At 41.8% G+C, this 17242-nt stretch overlaps 1 protein-coding gene across 1 annotated transcript; it reads left to right on the forward strand.

Annotated features, from left to right (window-relative positions):
* The first annotated feature begins 10640 nt into the window (after positions 1–10640).
* On the forward strand, positions 10641–17242 carry LOC128215251 (melanopsin-like). Its single transcript, XM_052921962.1, has 3 exons — positions 10641–11119; positions 15883–16016; positions 16470–17242. Exons 1-3 carry the CDS (start codon positions 10641–10643, stop codon positions 17240–17242), a joined length of 1386 nt encoding a protein of 461 aa, XP_052777922.1.

Here is a 17242-nt window from a genome sequence, read left to right on the forward strand (position 1 = left end):
ATGTAAGCATTGTTTATCTTATTGGCGAGTAAGTGGGCACTTCATTAATATTAATTCATTAAGAATACGGGCGGACATGAAGACAAGGCTTCATATTTAATTTACTTCAACATATTGAAACTTTAAAATTAAGACATTCACGCAAACGGATATACGTCTACACTAGTCTTGTAATTCAACACTTACTTAGATGATATACTGTTCATCTAACCAAAATATATGAGCAAGGAAGTGAAGGATTAACTACAATAATATGAAACTTTGTACTTTCAATCCTGCACTATCATTTTACATTAATTTGTTCCTTTCAGTAACTTGAATGTCATTCTTGTCAAAAAATGAATTACAAATAAGACTGATATATAGTGAATGCAACTAATGAAATAAAAGTACATAAAAAGACCCAGTAGCAAATGTAAGGGCATACACAGTTCTCGTGAAGTAAATATTTCGCTCCGAACTATGCCGCACATTAAATACACAATTGGGTGCCCACTTGGTAAAATAGTTCCATATCTTACAATGAAACAAACAATTATCCTCTCTTTGGTCTGCCTGTTTTGTATACAAGGTATGTGTCGCTCGTTCTGTGTCATTAGGCCTAACATTAATTGTGCCTTATAACAGGGTCGTTGGTAAATGTTTTGGACCTGGGCTTGTCACTGTAGTTTCCATTGTAGTATTGCAAGGAATTGCTTGTACAAAAGTATGCCCTTATCTCACAAGGTCACATTGGAGTGAGATTTATGTGTTCGCGTTTTCTACTTTAAAATCCTCTCCTTAATGCATGCAACGCTTTCTCGTCATATTCATCAATTACTCATCAATTAATTAGATCCGTTTACATTTAGCTGTCAATCTGAATCCGGGGCCTACAGACAAATAACTCTGTTCAAGGTGCGTAATTAGCATTGAATTTAACTTCAATGCCATATCCAAACGTCTCCTAAATGATTCTACAGCTCTATTTAGGTACAACAAATAACTCAGCTAATACCTAACAATTGCAAAACTGGCAAAGCAGTCTACGAGCATTATGCCTCCGTGAAACCCGTTGATGATGCCGTGCATGTTAAAAAAAACACATTTACATGACAAGGAATTAATGAGTAAAAGGTAAAAGGTTTCCATTAATAGACATTAGCTGATCTGTTTTACATTATAATAGGATGGATAGTGAATGGAAGCCTGCGTTGAATGGTGCACGCCCCGTGGCGTATTTACTTACATGGTAGTGCGTTAAGGAAACTTCGAAAGGTATGCATATCTGTGACATAATAGTACGTGTGGCCTTAAAGAGTGTGTGTAATGGTTCAATGATCACTTAAACCTTTCACATGTTTTCATAATTAAACCATCATTCCCAACTATCATGGGAGAAGTTGGTAAGTATCACAACCATTTTGTAACCGAAGAGGTCCCGGGTACCGTTTACTCTCGGTGCGAGATACCGCGTACAATAATCTAGGCGGGAGATCCAGGATACAATACTCTGGGTGAGATATCCCGGGTACAATAATCTGGGTGAGAGGTCCCGGGTACAATACACAGGACGCGGGATCACGGGTACAATACTCTGGGCGGAAGATCCCGGGTACAATACACAGGGCGCGGGATCACGGGTACAATACTCTGGGCGGAAAATCCCGGGTACAGAACTCTGGGGGAGAGATCCCGGGTACACTTCCCTAGGGGAGAGGTCCCGGGTACAGTACTCTGTGGGCGAGATCCCGGGTACATAACTCATGGGGCGAGAGGTCCCGGGTACAGTACTCTGGGCGAGAGGTCCCGGGTACAGAACTCTGGGCGGGAGATCCCGTGTACAATACTCTGGGGGAGAGATCCCGGGTACGATACACAGGACGCGGGATCACGGGTACAATACTCTGGGCGGAAGATCCCGGGTACAACACTCTGGGGGAGAGATCCCGGGTACAGAACTCTGGGCGGGAGATCATGGGTACTCTGGGGGAGATATCCCGGGTACAGTACTCTGGGGAAGAGATCCCGGGTACAATACTCTGGGGTAGAGATCCCGGGTACAGAACTCTGGGCGAAAGATCCCGGATACAGTACTCTGGGGGAGAGGTCCCGGGTACAGTACTCTGGGCGAGAGGTCCCGGCTACAATACTCTAGGGGAGAGATCCCGGGTACAATACTCTGGGGGAGAGATCCCGGGTACAATACTCTAGGGGAGAGATCCCGGGTACAGTACTCTGGGGGAGAGATCCCGGGTACAGTACTCTGGGCGGGAGATCCCGGGTACAATACTCTGGGGGAGATATCCCGGGTAAAGTACTCTGGGGGAGAGATCCCGGGTACAGAACTCTGGGCGGGAGATCCCGGGTACAATACTCTGGGGGAGATATCCCGGGTACAGTACTCTGGGCGAGATGTCCCGGGTACAGAACTCTGGGCGGGAGATCACGGATACAGAATTCTGGGCGGGAGATCCCGGGTATAAACTCTGGGGGAGAGATCCCGGGTACAGTACTCTGGGCGGGAGATCCCGGGTACAGTACTCTTGGGGAGAGGTCCCGCGTACAATACTCTGGGGGAGAGATCCCGGGTACAGAACTCTGGGCGGGAGATCCCAGGTACAATACTCTGGGGGAGATATCCCGGGTAAAGTACTCTGGGGGAGAGATCCCGGGTACAGAACTCTGGGCGGGAGATCCCGGGTACAATACTCTGGGGGAGATATCCCGGGTACAGTACTCTGGGCGAGATATCCCGGGTACAGAACTCTGGGCGGGAGATCACGGGTACAGAACTCTGGGCGGGAAATCCTGGGTATAATACTCTGGGGGAGAGATCCCGGGTACAGTACTCTGGGCGGGAGATCCCGGGTACAGTACTCTTGGGGAGAGGTCCCGGGTACAATACTCTGGGCGAGAGATCCCGGGTATAATACTCTGGGCGAGAGGTCCCGGCTACAGTACTCTGGGCGAGAGGTCCCGGCTACAATACTCTGGGCGAGAGATCCCGGCTACAGTACTCCGGGCTAGAGGTCCCTGCTACAGTACTCTGGGCGAGAGGTCCCGGCTACAATACTCTGGGCGAGAGGTCCCGGCTACAGTACTCTGGGCGTGAGATCCCGGCTACAGTACTCTGGGCGAGAGGTCCCGGCTACAGTACTCTGGGCGTGAGATCCCGGCTACAGTACTCTGGGCGTGAGATCCCGGCTACAATACTCTGGGCGAGAGGTCCCGGCTACAGTACTCTGGGCGTGAGATCCCGGCTACAGTACTCTGGGCGTGAGATCCCGGGTACAGTACTCTGGGCGAGAGGTCCCGGCTACAATACTCTGGGCGAGAGATCCCGGGTACAATACTCTGGGCGATATATCCCGGGTACAATACTCTGGGCGAGAGGTCCCGGGAACAATACTCTGGGCGAGAGATCCCGGGAACAATACTCTGGGCGAGAGGTCCCGAGTACAATACTCTGGGCGTGAGATCCCGGCTACAGTACTCTGGGCGTGAGATCCCGGCTACAGTACTCTGGGCGTGAGATCCCGGGAACAATACTCTGGGCGAGAGATCCCGGGAACAATACTCTGGGCGAGAGATCCCGGGAACAATACTCTGGGCGATATATCCCGGCTACAATACTCTGGGCGTGAGATCCCGGCTACAGTACTCTGGGCGTGAGATCCCGGCTACAGTACTCTGGGCGAGAGGTCCCGGCTACAATACTCTGGGCGGGAGATCCCGGGAACAATACTCTGGGCGATATATCCCGGGTACAATACTCTGGGCGAGAGGTCCCGGGAACAATACTCTGGGCGAGAGATCCCGGCAACAATACTCTGGGCGATATATCCCGGCTACAATACTCTGGGCGTGAGATCCCGGCTACAGTACTCTGGGCGTGAGATCCCGGCTACAGTACTCTGGGCGAGAGGTCCCGGGTACAATACTCTGGGCGAGAGATCCCGGGTACAATACTCTGGGCGAGAGGTCCCGGGAACAATACTCTGGGCGAGAGATCCCGGGAACAATACTCTGGGCGATATATCCCGGCTACAGTACTCTGGGCGTGAGATCCCGGCTACAGTACTCTGGGCGTGAGATCCCGGCTATAGTACTCTGGGCGAGAGGTCCCGGGTACAATACTCTGGGCGAGAGATCCCGGGAACAATACTCTGGGCGATATATCCCGGGAACAATACTCTGGGCGATATATCCCGGGTACAATACTCTGGGCGATATATCCCGGGTACAATACTCTGGGCGAGAGGTCCCGGCTACAATACTCTGGGCGATATATCCCGGGTACAATACTCTGGGCGATATATCCCGGGTACAATACTCTGGGCGATATATCCCGGGTACAATACTCTGGGCGAGAGGTCCCGGCTACAATACTCTGGGCGATATATCCCGGGAACAATACTCTGGGCGATATATCCCGGGAACAATACTCTGGGCGATATATCCCGGGTACAATACTCTGGGCGATATATCCCGGGAACAATACTCTGGGCGATATATCCCGGGTACAATACTCTGGGCGATATATCCCGGGTACAATACTCTGGGCGATATATCCCGGGAACAATACTCTGGGCGATATATCCCGGGTACAATACTCTGGGCGATATATCCCGGGTACAATACTCTGGGCGATATATCCCGGGAACAATACTCTGGGCGATATATCCCGGGAACAATACTCTGGGCGATATATCCCGGGTACAATACTCTGGGCGAGAGGTCCCGGCTACAGTACTCTGGGCGATATATCCCGGGAACAATACTCTGGGCGATATATCCCGGGTACAATACTCTGGGCGATATATCCCGGGAACAATACTCTGGGCGATATATCCCGGGAACAATACTCTGGGCGATATATCCCGGGAACAATACTCTGGGCGATATATCCCGGGTACAATACTCTGGGCGATATATCCCGGGTACAATACTCTGGGCGATATATCCCGGGAACAATACTCTGGGCGATATATCCCGGGTACAATACTCTGGGCGATATATCCCGGGTACAATACTCTGGGCGATATATCCCGGGAACAATACTCTGGGCGATATATCCCGGGTACAATACTCTGGGCGAGAGGTCCCGGGTACAGTACTCTGGGCGAGAGATCCCGGGTACAATACTCTGGGCGAGAGATCCCGGTAACAATACTGTGGGCGATATATCCCGGGTACAATACTCTGGGCGATATATCCCGGGAACAATACTCTGGGCGATATATCCCGGGTACAATACTCTGGGCGAGAGGTCCCGGCTACAGTACTCTGGGCGATATATCCCGGGTACAATACTCTGGGCGATATATCCCGGGTACAATACTCTGGGCGATATATCCCGGGTACAATACTCTGGGCGAGAGGTCCCGGCTACAGTACTCTGGGCGATATATCCCGGGTACAGTACTCTGGGCGAGAGGTCCCGGGTACAATACTCTGGGCGAGAGATCCCGGTAACGATACTGTGGGCGATATATCACGGATACAATGCTCTGGGCGAGAGGTCCCGAGTACTTCTTCTACTGCTGCTGCTACTACTGCTACTGCTGCTGCTGCAAGTGCTGCTACTGCTGCTGCTCATGTTAACCACCTGCTTATCCAAGCGTAGCATAGACGGAGTTTATTTAGTTCCCTTTAACACGATTCTAAGTTATTGCAAAATAGCAGCAAGTCTAAACCTAATACTAACATAATCAGCTTTAGACTTCACAATTGTTAGATATATCGTTGAATTGGATCTGAGATTTCCAGACACGTAAATATCGCGGTGTCATATTAAGTAAAGAATTATAATCATTCCATAATTCATTTGTAACATTTTACTCGTACCGTAAGCATTCAACATGTGGGCGTTGTTCTAGGTTCTTGTCAATTAACCTTGCTGACTTCTATAATCCCGCTATCCTGTGGACATTTTTTTGCTTCCGTTTTTCCCATATTGTAAAGCAATAATTAGCATGCGGCATGATATGTGAATTACAAAACAGAGTTTTATCTCGTTAGTGAGATAGCAAAATATTCTATTAAGAAGCAATAACTTATGCATACAAAGTCTTAAGTAACTTTAATGTAAGTATTCTATCAATATAAATGCAAAATATTTTTTGAAACTTAACAGTTGTTTTATTTTCATTTTAAATATTTAGAATTTATAACTGCGAATTTTTAAATTAATGTTTTGTTCAAATAATAATGGATGATGTATTGGTTACAATTCTTACCATGTTATTGAAGTGAGTTATTTTCTGTCATAGTGTGTATGTCATTCAGCATGCATGCTGCCTTTCAAGAAGTTCTTGTTATATTGTTGTTCCAGTAATGCATGCATGTCTTGGTTGGAGTTCCTGAAATCTAATTATACCCCCGCAAACGAAGTTTGCGGGGGTATGTTGGAGTCACCCTGTGGTTGGTCGGTCAATCGGTCGGTCGGCCCATTGCAATTTTTCTTGTCCGGATGATAACTTGAAAACTACTGGTTAAAATATAATTAAACTTTATACGATGATGTTACTTTTCCTTGGCCGAACCATTCCTTAAAAACTACTGGATGGAATTTATTTAACATCATACAATGGTAAAGCACAGTGAGATAGTGTAGTGTAAAAGAACTATAGCTATATTTCAGCTAATTACAGAGTTATTGCCCTTTGAATAATTTTAAATTGTCCGCAGATTATCTTCTATACTACTGATGGGACTGAAATAAAACTCGGTATATAGAGAGATGGCAATGAGAGGAAGTGCAGTGAACAAGCACCATAATCATTCATGGTAGCAAACCCCTAAAGAAAACCTCCTATTGAAACTCTTCAATTTAATAGCCTATGCTGTTAAGCACTGGAATACAACTCTTTTGAGAGTTTCAAGGTTGTGGCTGAATCAATCCAGAAGCATTTCTCCAGAAGCTAACATTATTCTAAAAGACGATTATCACCCTCTGGTTGGTTTGTCAAGGAAGCTTGTGCACTGCATCTCAATCAAAAACCTTCATTTGTTTTGTCAGCAATGAAACTTATAAATTACTCTATGGATTTGAATTTAACAAGACACCGGTTAAGCATGATAAGAGCAAAAACAGTGTTCAATAACCTCCGAGTGTCTAGACGGCATTCGGGGTCACTCCTGTGACAGCTCTAGTAGTTCATATAAGCACGAAAGCCGTCTTGGTTGGCGTTCTGACCATTGTATTGTTCCAAGAATCATGCATGCTGCCTTTGCAAGAGATCTTGCCATATTAGTGTTCCCTTAACGAAACATGGTGTATTGTTTGAAGATTCAGCAATACTATTGTTCCAACGAGCATGCATGCCGTCTTGGTAGAAGTTGTTGCCATAAAAGTGTTCAAATATGCACCCATATTCCGTCTGGTTATACGTTCTAATTCGTTCAAATTAGCATGCAGGCCTTCTTGGTCGGGGTTCTTGCCATCTTATTGACCCAGCAAGACGCATGCTTTTATGGTTGGTGTAAATTATTGCCATATTATTGCTCTAATAAGGATGCATGCTTTTATGGTTGGTGTAAATTATTGCCATATTATTGCTCTAATAATGCTGTCATGGTTCGTGTAAACTATTGCCATACATGTAGTACTGTTTAAATAAGCATGCATGCTGTCTTGGTTTGAGTTTTTGCCATATCAGGTTTCCAATAGGGATACCTATCTGTTCGAAGTTCTTGCTGTCATATAACTGTTTGAATAAGGACGAATGCCGTCTTGGTTGGAGTTCTTGCCATATTACTGTTTCAATAAGCATGCTTGCTGTCTTCTTTTTGTATATGATGCCGTTAGGGACATCGCTTGTGAACGTGTTGATCTCAAACGCGATACTCGATAGTACGATGATGAAAACGCGATATCACGAAACTACGATAACGAAAACGCGAAAGTACTATGATTAAAACGCAACAGTACGATAACGAAAACGCGATAATACGACAGTACGGTGATGATAATGCGATATACTATCGTGTTTTCACCATCGTTGTGTCGCGTTTTCACCATCGTAGTATCGTGATATCCGATTTTCACCATCTTACTGTTGCGTTTTCATCATCGTACTATCGCCTTCCGGTGCGCTCACGCATGCGCATAGTAGAATTTTCCCTTCATGTGACAAAATGTCACGAGCATAGTTACGTCCAACTTTATGATAATCATAAAAGCGTTGAAGAAATGTCCGTGAACTGCACCGAACGCACAAAACACTTGACGCGAACTACAGACTTATTTGTATTTAAAATTAATTCAATAAATAATAAATATAACAAGCAAATTCGTTGAATTGATATCCCCCGCCTGATTGGGCTAAGTCAAGGAATGGAAATCAATTGTTGATGAAATATATATATGAGTTTGAGTTTGATTGCAACTGTTTGAAATAAAAAAAAAATATTGTATATAATGTAACATTAAGAATTGTCCAAGAAACCTAGTTTATGACTCCATGTTACCCTGTTCCAAACTAATCCAAGATTTCATCAAGGCAAACATTCTGATCAAGTTTCATGAAGATTGGTCCAGATATATTGCAAATAAATATAGCCTCTAGAGTGTCCACAAGGTTTTTTAAGATTTGACTCAGTGACCTCATTTTTGACCCCACATGACCCACTAGTTTCAAACTATTCCAAGATTTCATTGAGGCATTTTGATTAAGTTTCATGGAAATTAGAGCAGATGTATTGCCTCTAGAGTGTTCCCAAGATTTTTGTAAGATATGACCTAGTGACCTAGTTTTTGACCCATATGACCCACTTTTAAAACGCAGTCGAAATTTAACCCAAGAGAACATTCTGACCATGTTTGAACTTAATCAGACCAATCACCCACTTTTTAAAGTGGTCCATATTTCTTCAAGGGGTACATCATGACTAATTTTGAACATAACTTGACCAATCATTATCATGATATGGTTCTGGACAAGATTTTTCTAAGATTTGACCTAGTGACCTAATTTTCGATCATATGTGACCCAGTTTATTTACGACCAAGAATTCAACAAGGAAAACATTCTGATAAAGTTTCATGAATATTTGACCATGTGTAATGCCTCTAGAATGTTCAATTTTTTTTCTAAGATTTGACCTAGTGACCTAGTTTTTTACCCCATGTGACCCACTTTTAAAATAGGTCGAGATATGATCAAGGGGAACATTCTGACCAAGTTTGAACATTTTCTGATCAATGCCTACCAAGATATGGTACCGGACGGACGGAAGGACGGACGGAATGACGGACGGACAACACCAAAACAATATCCCCCTCCCGGAATCTTCGATTCGGCGTGGGATAATAAAGCATTTGTGTCGTAAACATTATTTTACCAATGAACACTGTGTCACTGGAGAAATCAATGTTTACTATCTCAGCATATGTCTTATGGCAGGCAGATTACCCCACCCACTGCATTAAATGGCATTTCCATTAAGTTCCTCATTATGGCTCTTTTATATCAATTTATCAGCATTCTGTATTTGATCATATCGCATTGCTGTTTGAACATCTCCTTGGTCGGCAATGATGGACTATTTTCTAATAACCCGTATAATTTCCGAGCTCAATTATGTCGGATAATAGCGTAGGTGCGGTTCTCACATGCTGAACGACGAACACGGCTGTTGCACCCTCAACCAAGGGGGGAGGACGTAATTTCGTGTCATGCAAACATTAAGTGAGAAAAATGTTTCATGGCAAACAAAATGGCGGATTTAGACTGAAAAGTACCGATTCAGGTACCAACTTCTGCCTAGTAAATGGACTTTTTCGTTAAATTTTGAAAAATGTATGCGTCCAGTATGTGGCGAAAAACATATTCTCATTTTTCTCACTTAATGTTTGCAAGAAAGTAGATTACGCCCCTTGTTGAAATTTATTTAGTTTGAAAGAGCCTTGCGTACAAACAGTTATTCGACAAACTGAAATGCAAGTGGTATATCTTCACTGCTGTGCCATGAACAAGGATGAACTCGAACAACAAGCCCGACCCAGTACTGTTTTACAAATGGTATATCTTCACTGCTGTGCCATGAACAAGGATGAACTCGAACAACAAGCCACCCCCAGTACTGTGTTACAAATGGTATATCTTCACTGCTGTGCCATGAACAAGGATGAACTCGAACAACAAGCCAGACCCCAGTACTGTGTTACAAATGGTATATCTTCACTGCTGTGCCATGAACAAGGATGAACTCGAACAACAAGCCAGACCCCAGTACTGTGTTACAAATGGTATATCTTCACTGCTGTGCCATGAACAAGGATGAACTTGAACAACAAGCCACCCCCAGTACTGTGTTACAAATGGTATATCTTCACTGCTGTGCCATGAACAAGGATGAACTCGAACAATAAGCCACCCCCAATACTGTGTTACAAGTGGTATATGTTCACTGCTGTGCCATGAACAAGGATGAACTCCAACAACAAGCCACCCCAGTACTGTGTTACAAATGGTATATCTTCACTGCTGTGCTATGAACAAGGATGAGCTCGAACAACAAGCCACCCCCAGTACTGTGTTACAAATGGTATATCTTCACTGCTGTGCCATGAACAAGGATGAACTTGAACAACAAGCCACCCCCCAGTACTGTGTTACAAATGGTATATCTTCACTGCTGTGCCATGAACAAGGATGAACTTGAACAACAAGCCAGACCCCAGTACTGTGTTACAAATGGTATATCTTCACTGCTGTGCCATGAACAAGGATGAACTCGAACAACAAGCCACCCCCAGTACTGTGTTACAAATGGTATATCTTCACTGCTGTGCCATGAACAAGGATGAACTCGAACAACAAGCCACCCCCAGTACTGTGTTACAAATGGTATATCTTCACTGCTGTGCCATGAACAAGGATGAACTCGAACAACAAGCCACCCCCAGTACTGTGTTACAAATGGTATATATTCACTGCTGTGCCATGAACAAGGATGAACTCGAACAACAAGCCACCCCCAGTACTGTGTTACAAATGGTATATCTTCACTGCTGTGCCATGAACAAGGATGAACTTGAACAACAAGCCACCACCAGTACTGTGTTACAAATGGTATATCTTCACTGCTGTGTCATGCACAAGGATGAACTCGAACAACAAGCCAGACCTCAGTACTGTGTTATAATTTGTCATTGTCTCGATAATGTTTTTCTCAATAATTTCTAATTTTTAAATCATAGTACATTGTATATGCTTTCAGACAAAATGTCTTGTACATGTCAAATGGAAGAAGCTATTTGTTATATAATCCATTTCCATATCTTAATTTGAAATCAATTGGAGCAGTTATGTCTATGGGTAATATTCAGGTTTGACAATACACATATTTTAATTATATTAATGTATTTCAATGTACTACATACAGAAACAATCACCAGAGAAAGCATGCATATGCTAATCATACATAATGATTGTTCGTTTAAGGCAACTATGCGCTACTATTGGATTTTTTTAAGAGAATTTCAACCATTAAAGAACTGTATTTAGTCAGATACATATAAATCTTCGTCGATCCTCATCGACGGTCGGATTCGTCTATATATGATATTGACGCTTATGACGCCCATGCCATAGCGGGAAAACCGTGTCATTCTCGACAAACAGAAATCCGTTACATGCAGAGAATGTCATTCCCATGGACTAGCAGTCCATTTTCGTCGTCGTATAGATATATAGGCGGCTCGGAGCTGAGCGAGTAACTCTCACAGCACGGACTCGATTTTAAGGATTTGAAAGTTGCAAAGTTGCTCACACCTAAAACATATTGTTTGAATCATTCATTACTGGAGTTGATTAAAGTGTAAAATTGAATGCTTAAATGTAGCGAAGGATACTGAAAATGGTTTATACCAAAATAAAATAGTTAAAAATACGTTTAACTGATAATGCTATCCGAAAGACATCATTGATGTATCGAAAACAGAGCGTGCTATGAATATATCGGATATATGGCGCCCATGTCTCACATGCATCGTCCACCCCTACTGGCGGGACCAACCGGAAATGACCATGGCCAGCCACTACGTGATGGGCTTCCTCGGTACATTCCTCTTTGCGCTGTCGGTGGCAGGAAATATAGCAGTCATGTCTCTGTTTTACAGGTGATCACGCGTTATTTGGTGACTTAATATTTAATTTTCACAAAATGTTTGTTAACTAATCTAAATATTTTATGTTTTTAATTTCTTGTCGCGAAATATTGTTCGTCGTTCCTTGGTCGCCGAAAAGAAGTGCATATTATATAATGGAAAACAATTATGTACAAGTATATATTGAATGACCGTGTGTAGAAAATCCAACTCTTTGCGACACTGTAAAAAAAAAAAAACTTCAACAAATTATTTCAGTATAGTTTTATTAACCTAATAAAGATATTAAAATACCGCGGTTATTCAGAAGTAAACTCGAAAAAAAATATTGTTGTTAATATTCATACATAGAAAAGTTGTATTGTCGACGTTTTTACGAGGATAATAAAGTTTTATTGCATACCCATCATAGATCCATACGCAAAAAATATCCGTATTCCACACTGCTGACGTCACATCATTAACCTGTCATTGAGCGATGTTAAAATGACGTCATAAAATACAATAGTGCATATTTGGTAAAACATTAATTATGAAAATATGGGTCATTTTAGTGATTATGTATTATATATTAAAAGCTTTATTATTAGTGTCTTTTGATCCGGAATGTCGTATTCGACTCTCTCGATACAACCTCCCGGATCAAAACGCAGTTATAATAACCTTATTGTATGGTAGTCGTATTTACAATAACAATAAGTTGAGATGTATCGTAGTTTTCTTTACAAGAACAATAAAATGTATCTACTATGGAAGCGTCCAGGTGCCAAAGTGAAAAATATTTTCCAGTATACTATCTCCTAATTAGGAGATACTAACTCATAATTATGACTTACTAAGTCCTAATTATGAGATACTATCTCATAATTAGGAGATACTATTTCCTAATTACGACTTACTAAGTCATAATTAGGAGATACTAACTCATAATTATGACTTACTAAGTCCTAATTAGGAGATACTATCCCATAATTAGGAGATACTAACTAATAATTAGGACTTACTATCTCATAATTACGAGATACTAACTCATAATTTTAGGACTTACTAAGTGCTAATTACGAGATACTAACTCGCGATTATTACAGTTTTGGAAGAAAACGCATGTATACATACTTTGAAATAGGAAACCATTTTAGGCTGCTAGGCCGCCAGGCCGCTAACTTCACGCCGCTAGGCCGCTTAATTGCTCGATCGACTTTTTAAAAAAAAAAGTTTATAATTGCTTAAGAGTGATAATTTGGGCATAAAAACAGAATGTACATATAAAAAAATAGAAGGAGAGGCATGTTCACATGCTTTGAAAAGCTGACTGCTTGTTCGATTATTTCTTAAAATGTTGAAAATCGCCTCAGAGTGATAGTGTGTGCTTAAAACTCAATTGCTATTTCTATGTTTTTTTAAGAAAATAGGATAGCATTTTGGGCCGCCAGGCCGCTAGGCCGCTAACTTCACGCCGCTAGGCCGCTAACTTCACGTACATACTTTCAACGTCATTTCAAACTAATAATAGGGTCATCATGGACTTCTTTCTTTCATTGATTGTGTTTCTATGCACTAGTCATTTGAACACTCCAATGGGGTTTTTTAACTGCCACTTTGGCTCAACTTGGCTGCCAACTTGTCCAATATTTTCTTAAAATGACAGTAATATGCAAAGCCCTAATTTTAATCATCACCATTATCAACAACATCATCACAACCAACATCATCATCACTACAATCATAACCACTACCACCATTATGATCTCCATCATCATCATCATCATCATCTTCATCATCATCATCATCATCATCATCATCATCATCATCATCATCATCACCACCACCACCACCACCACCACCACCATCATCATCATCATCATCATCATCAACGTCATCACCATCGTTTTTTTCATAATTATGAGTTAGTATCTCCTAATTATGAGATAGAAAGTCATAGTATCTCCTAATTATGAGATAGTATCTCGTAATTAGGACTTAGTAAGTCATAATTATGAGTTAGTATCTCCTAATTATGAGTTAGTATCTCCTAATTAGGAGATAGTAAGTCATAATTATGAGTTAGTATCTCCTAATTATGAGTTAGTATCTCCTAATTAGGAGATAGTAAGTCCTAATTATGAGTTAGTATCACATAATTAGCAGTTTGTAAGTCATAATTATGAGTTAGTATATCCTAATTATGACTTAGTAAGTCGTAATTAGGAGATAGTATCTCCTTATTATGAGATAGTATCTCGTAATTAGGACTTAGTAAGTCATAATTATGAGTTAGTATTTCCTAATTAGGAGATAGTATACTGGAAAATATTTTTCACTTTGGCACCTGGACGCTTCCATAATCTACCGATAACGTTCGATAGATTTCGACTGCTCTCCGTAAAGGGTTACTGAATAGGTTACACAATTATGTTACTGACGGCGTATTAAATGTTTGATGTACGTTGAAATTACGTGATTAGATAAAAGGCGAGATTTGACTCAAACAAAACACAAGCAAAGGGTCCGGAATCAAAAGTGAACACCCCACCCAGGGGCGTACCTGAAGCATTTCATATTGTACGCGCGTATTGCTTGAGTGAACAATCGACGTGTGAAGGTCTCTCGTTAGTTTCGAAGAATACAGTAATGAAAGGAATCAAGCATTCCGAATGCCAACAATTAGAGAAATCACAATGAACCTTAACCATTTTAACAATTCATATACCAGGGCCCCGTTTCATTAATGGTCGCATCGATATTTGCGACCAGCAGGTGCTCTTTGCGACGTCGCAATTTTGATGAAACGCAATTTGCGATGCGATCGGCAAATTTGCGACGTCGCAGTCTAATTTTGCGATGCGACCATTAATGAAACGGGGCCCTGAAGAATAGAAGTTTCTGAAAATTTCTGAGTTTTGTTTAAAGATGGCTTTCTTAAGTGTTCAGGTGTACACTCTCTCAATCTTTTTCATTTATTTCATATGTCAGGATATAAGCACTTGCCATTTTGGGGTTACAAAACTCGAGTTTTGCGTCTGGGCGTACTGGAGTATGCCCAGGTACGCCTCTGACAACCTTGATTTTCTAGCTTTCTCTTCTAGCGCACACCTCATTCAGACTAATGGCTGGATATTGAACTCCGTTATTACGTAATTAGTATGACACGATGGTAGTTTCCTGAATACAAACGAATTTCAGTAGTGAAGATTTTATAGGAATGAGACAAAAACATGGCACTTTATAAAGACAATTCCAAGGAAATTGTACACAAGGGTTTAAGAATGATCAACGATTCCCATCGAAACTGAGTTATCTTCATTAAAAGCGACGATGTTAGCACCAATAAATAGACTCGTCACTGCATTCAATTCATAACAGCTTTTTAGGAGGCTTCATTTTACAATTCCAGTGAAACACTTTTGCAAATGTTTTATTATTATTATTTCATCATTTAGAAGGCCTCCATCGAAAACAGTCACCAACTTATCAATTAGTCATTAACTGGTTTTATAAAATGGTTACCACAACTGCTCTTAAATCCCAATCGGCTGTTTACTGTCTGACATTCTACGATACTCAATTAGTACAAATACAAACTGGCAATTGACAATAAATACTAGTAATCTGTTATATCACCTCTCCTAACAAGTGTTCAATATATCCTTTGACGCAAATAAAGGCTAATTCCCACAATAGTTGGAACTGTTCACATTGAATGATAATGTGTGAAATGAAGGCTTTTCAAATGTGTCGGGGTGTTTCATATAGATCACGCGTTAAAGCCAACTCTTCCTCTGCAGGTTTCGCAGCCTCAGGACGTATTCGAACATGTTTGTATTGAACCTGACGGTGGCGGACTTCCTGCTGGCGGTCGGCAACATGCCCATGTTCACCGCCTCCAGCTTCTGGGGCTACTGGGTGTTTGGATCTTCAGGTGAGGGGGAGTTTTATGCTTTTACGAAGCAGTTCTGTTTTTCCCGCCGTTGAAATAATTAGGATTGATAAAATCTTACGCCTTTTATCAAACTTAAGAGCAAATTAATACCAATATTTACTTGTTTCAACGTAGTAATGTTCTTTAACGTACTGAGGACAATTAAGAACAGAGGTGGTATTCAATATTCAACTTAAGTAAATCTTATGGTCATGCATGATTGACTTCATTCACTCTATTGGTCAGCTATTAACAAAAAGTTATCCGATTAGCTACATCGTTCTTAGATCCAATTAAGACTAATATTGAATACCATCCATGAAGCGTTATTTCCCAATCTTTAGTATTTAGATTTATGCATGTCAACTGATAACCTTCTTATTATCATGTACATATTCATATCTCTTACGTTTATAGGGAAATATATAGTAAAATGATAACGTTTTATTCCAGGCTGTATAGCGTACGCCTTCGCCGGTTCCGTTGCAAGTTTCGTGTCCATAAATACGTTGGCAGCGATCGCTATTGACAGATGCTTTGTCATTATTCGGACGTTACCGCTACAAAACCGAATGTCCAGAAAAACATTTTGCTCAATAATTGGATCTGTATGGATTTATTCAATTTTGTGGGCAAGCGGTCCATTTGTTGGCTTCGGCCATTATATATTAGAAGGAACCAATACATCATGTACATTTGATTTCCTTACTAGAGATTTGAGTTCAAGGTTATATGTTATTTGCATCTTCACCGCCCATTTCATTATTCCAGTATTAGTGATAGCAGGTTCGTATACAATGATATTTCGGACAATCAAAATATATAAACACGAATTCAACGAAGCAACCAAAGTCCACGGCGAGGAGGAGTTACCAATGCCCATGCGTAAATGTAATACTAGGTTTTCACACGAAGCTAAAACTGCTCGTGTTTCTATCATTGTCATTTCCGTGTTTTGTATCTCATGGACTCCTTACGCTACAGTTGCCTTAATCGGGGAATTTGGACATTCGGCAATCATTACACGACTAGGCTCGGGTATACCGTGCCTTTTAGCAAAATGCTCAACTATAATCAACCCCCTTATTTACGCTTTGTTGCACCCTAAATTCAGAACAAAGCTGCTTGGTGTCATTGCGTGTTTTAAACATGAAGAGGAGAGACGAGAGGAAGAATACCGTCGTGGCATCATCCACTTCCGGTCCCGAAAACAGTGCTCCTTGTGA

This window comes from Mya arenaria, chromosome 2, assembly GCF_026914265.1.
Source record: "Mya arenaria isolate MELC-2E11 chromosome 2, ASM2691426v1".
NCBI classification, from domain to species: domain Eukaryota; kingdom Metazoa; phylum Mollusca; class Bivalvia; order Myida; family Myidae; genus Mya; species Mya arenaria.

Excerpts from the sequence above, each read along its gene's own strand:
- LOC128215251 (XM_052921962.1), top strand. The coding sequence starts at position 10,641 with ATGAACTTGAACAACAAGCCAGACCCCAGTACTGTGTTACAAATGGTA. Across the intron at positions 11,120-15,882 it reads GAACAACAAGCCAGACCTCA|GTTTCGCAGCCTCAGGACGT; the intron begins GTACTGTGTTAT and ends CTTCCTCTGCAG. Across the intron at positions 16,017-16,469 it reads CTGGGTGTTTGGATCTTCAG|GCTGTATAGCGTACGCCTTC; the intron begins GTGAGGGGGAGT and ends GTTTTATTCCAG.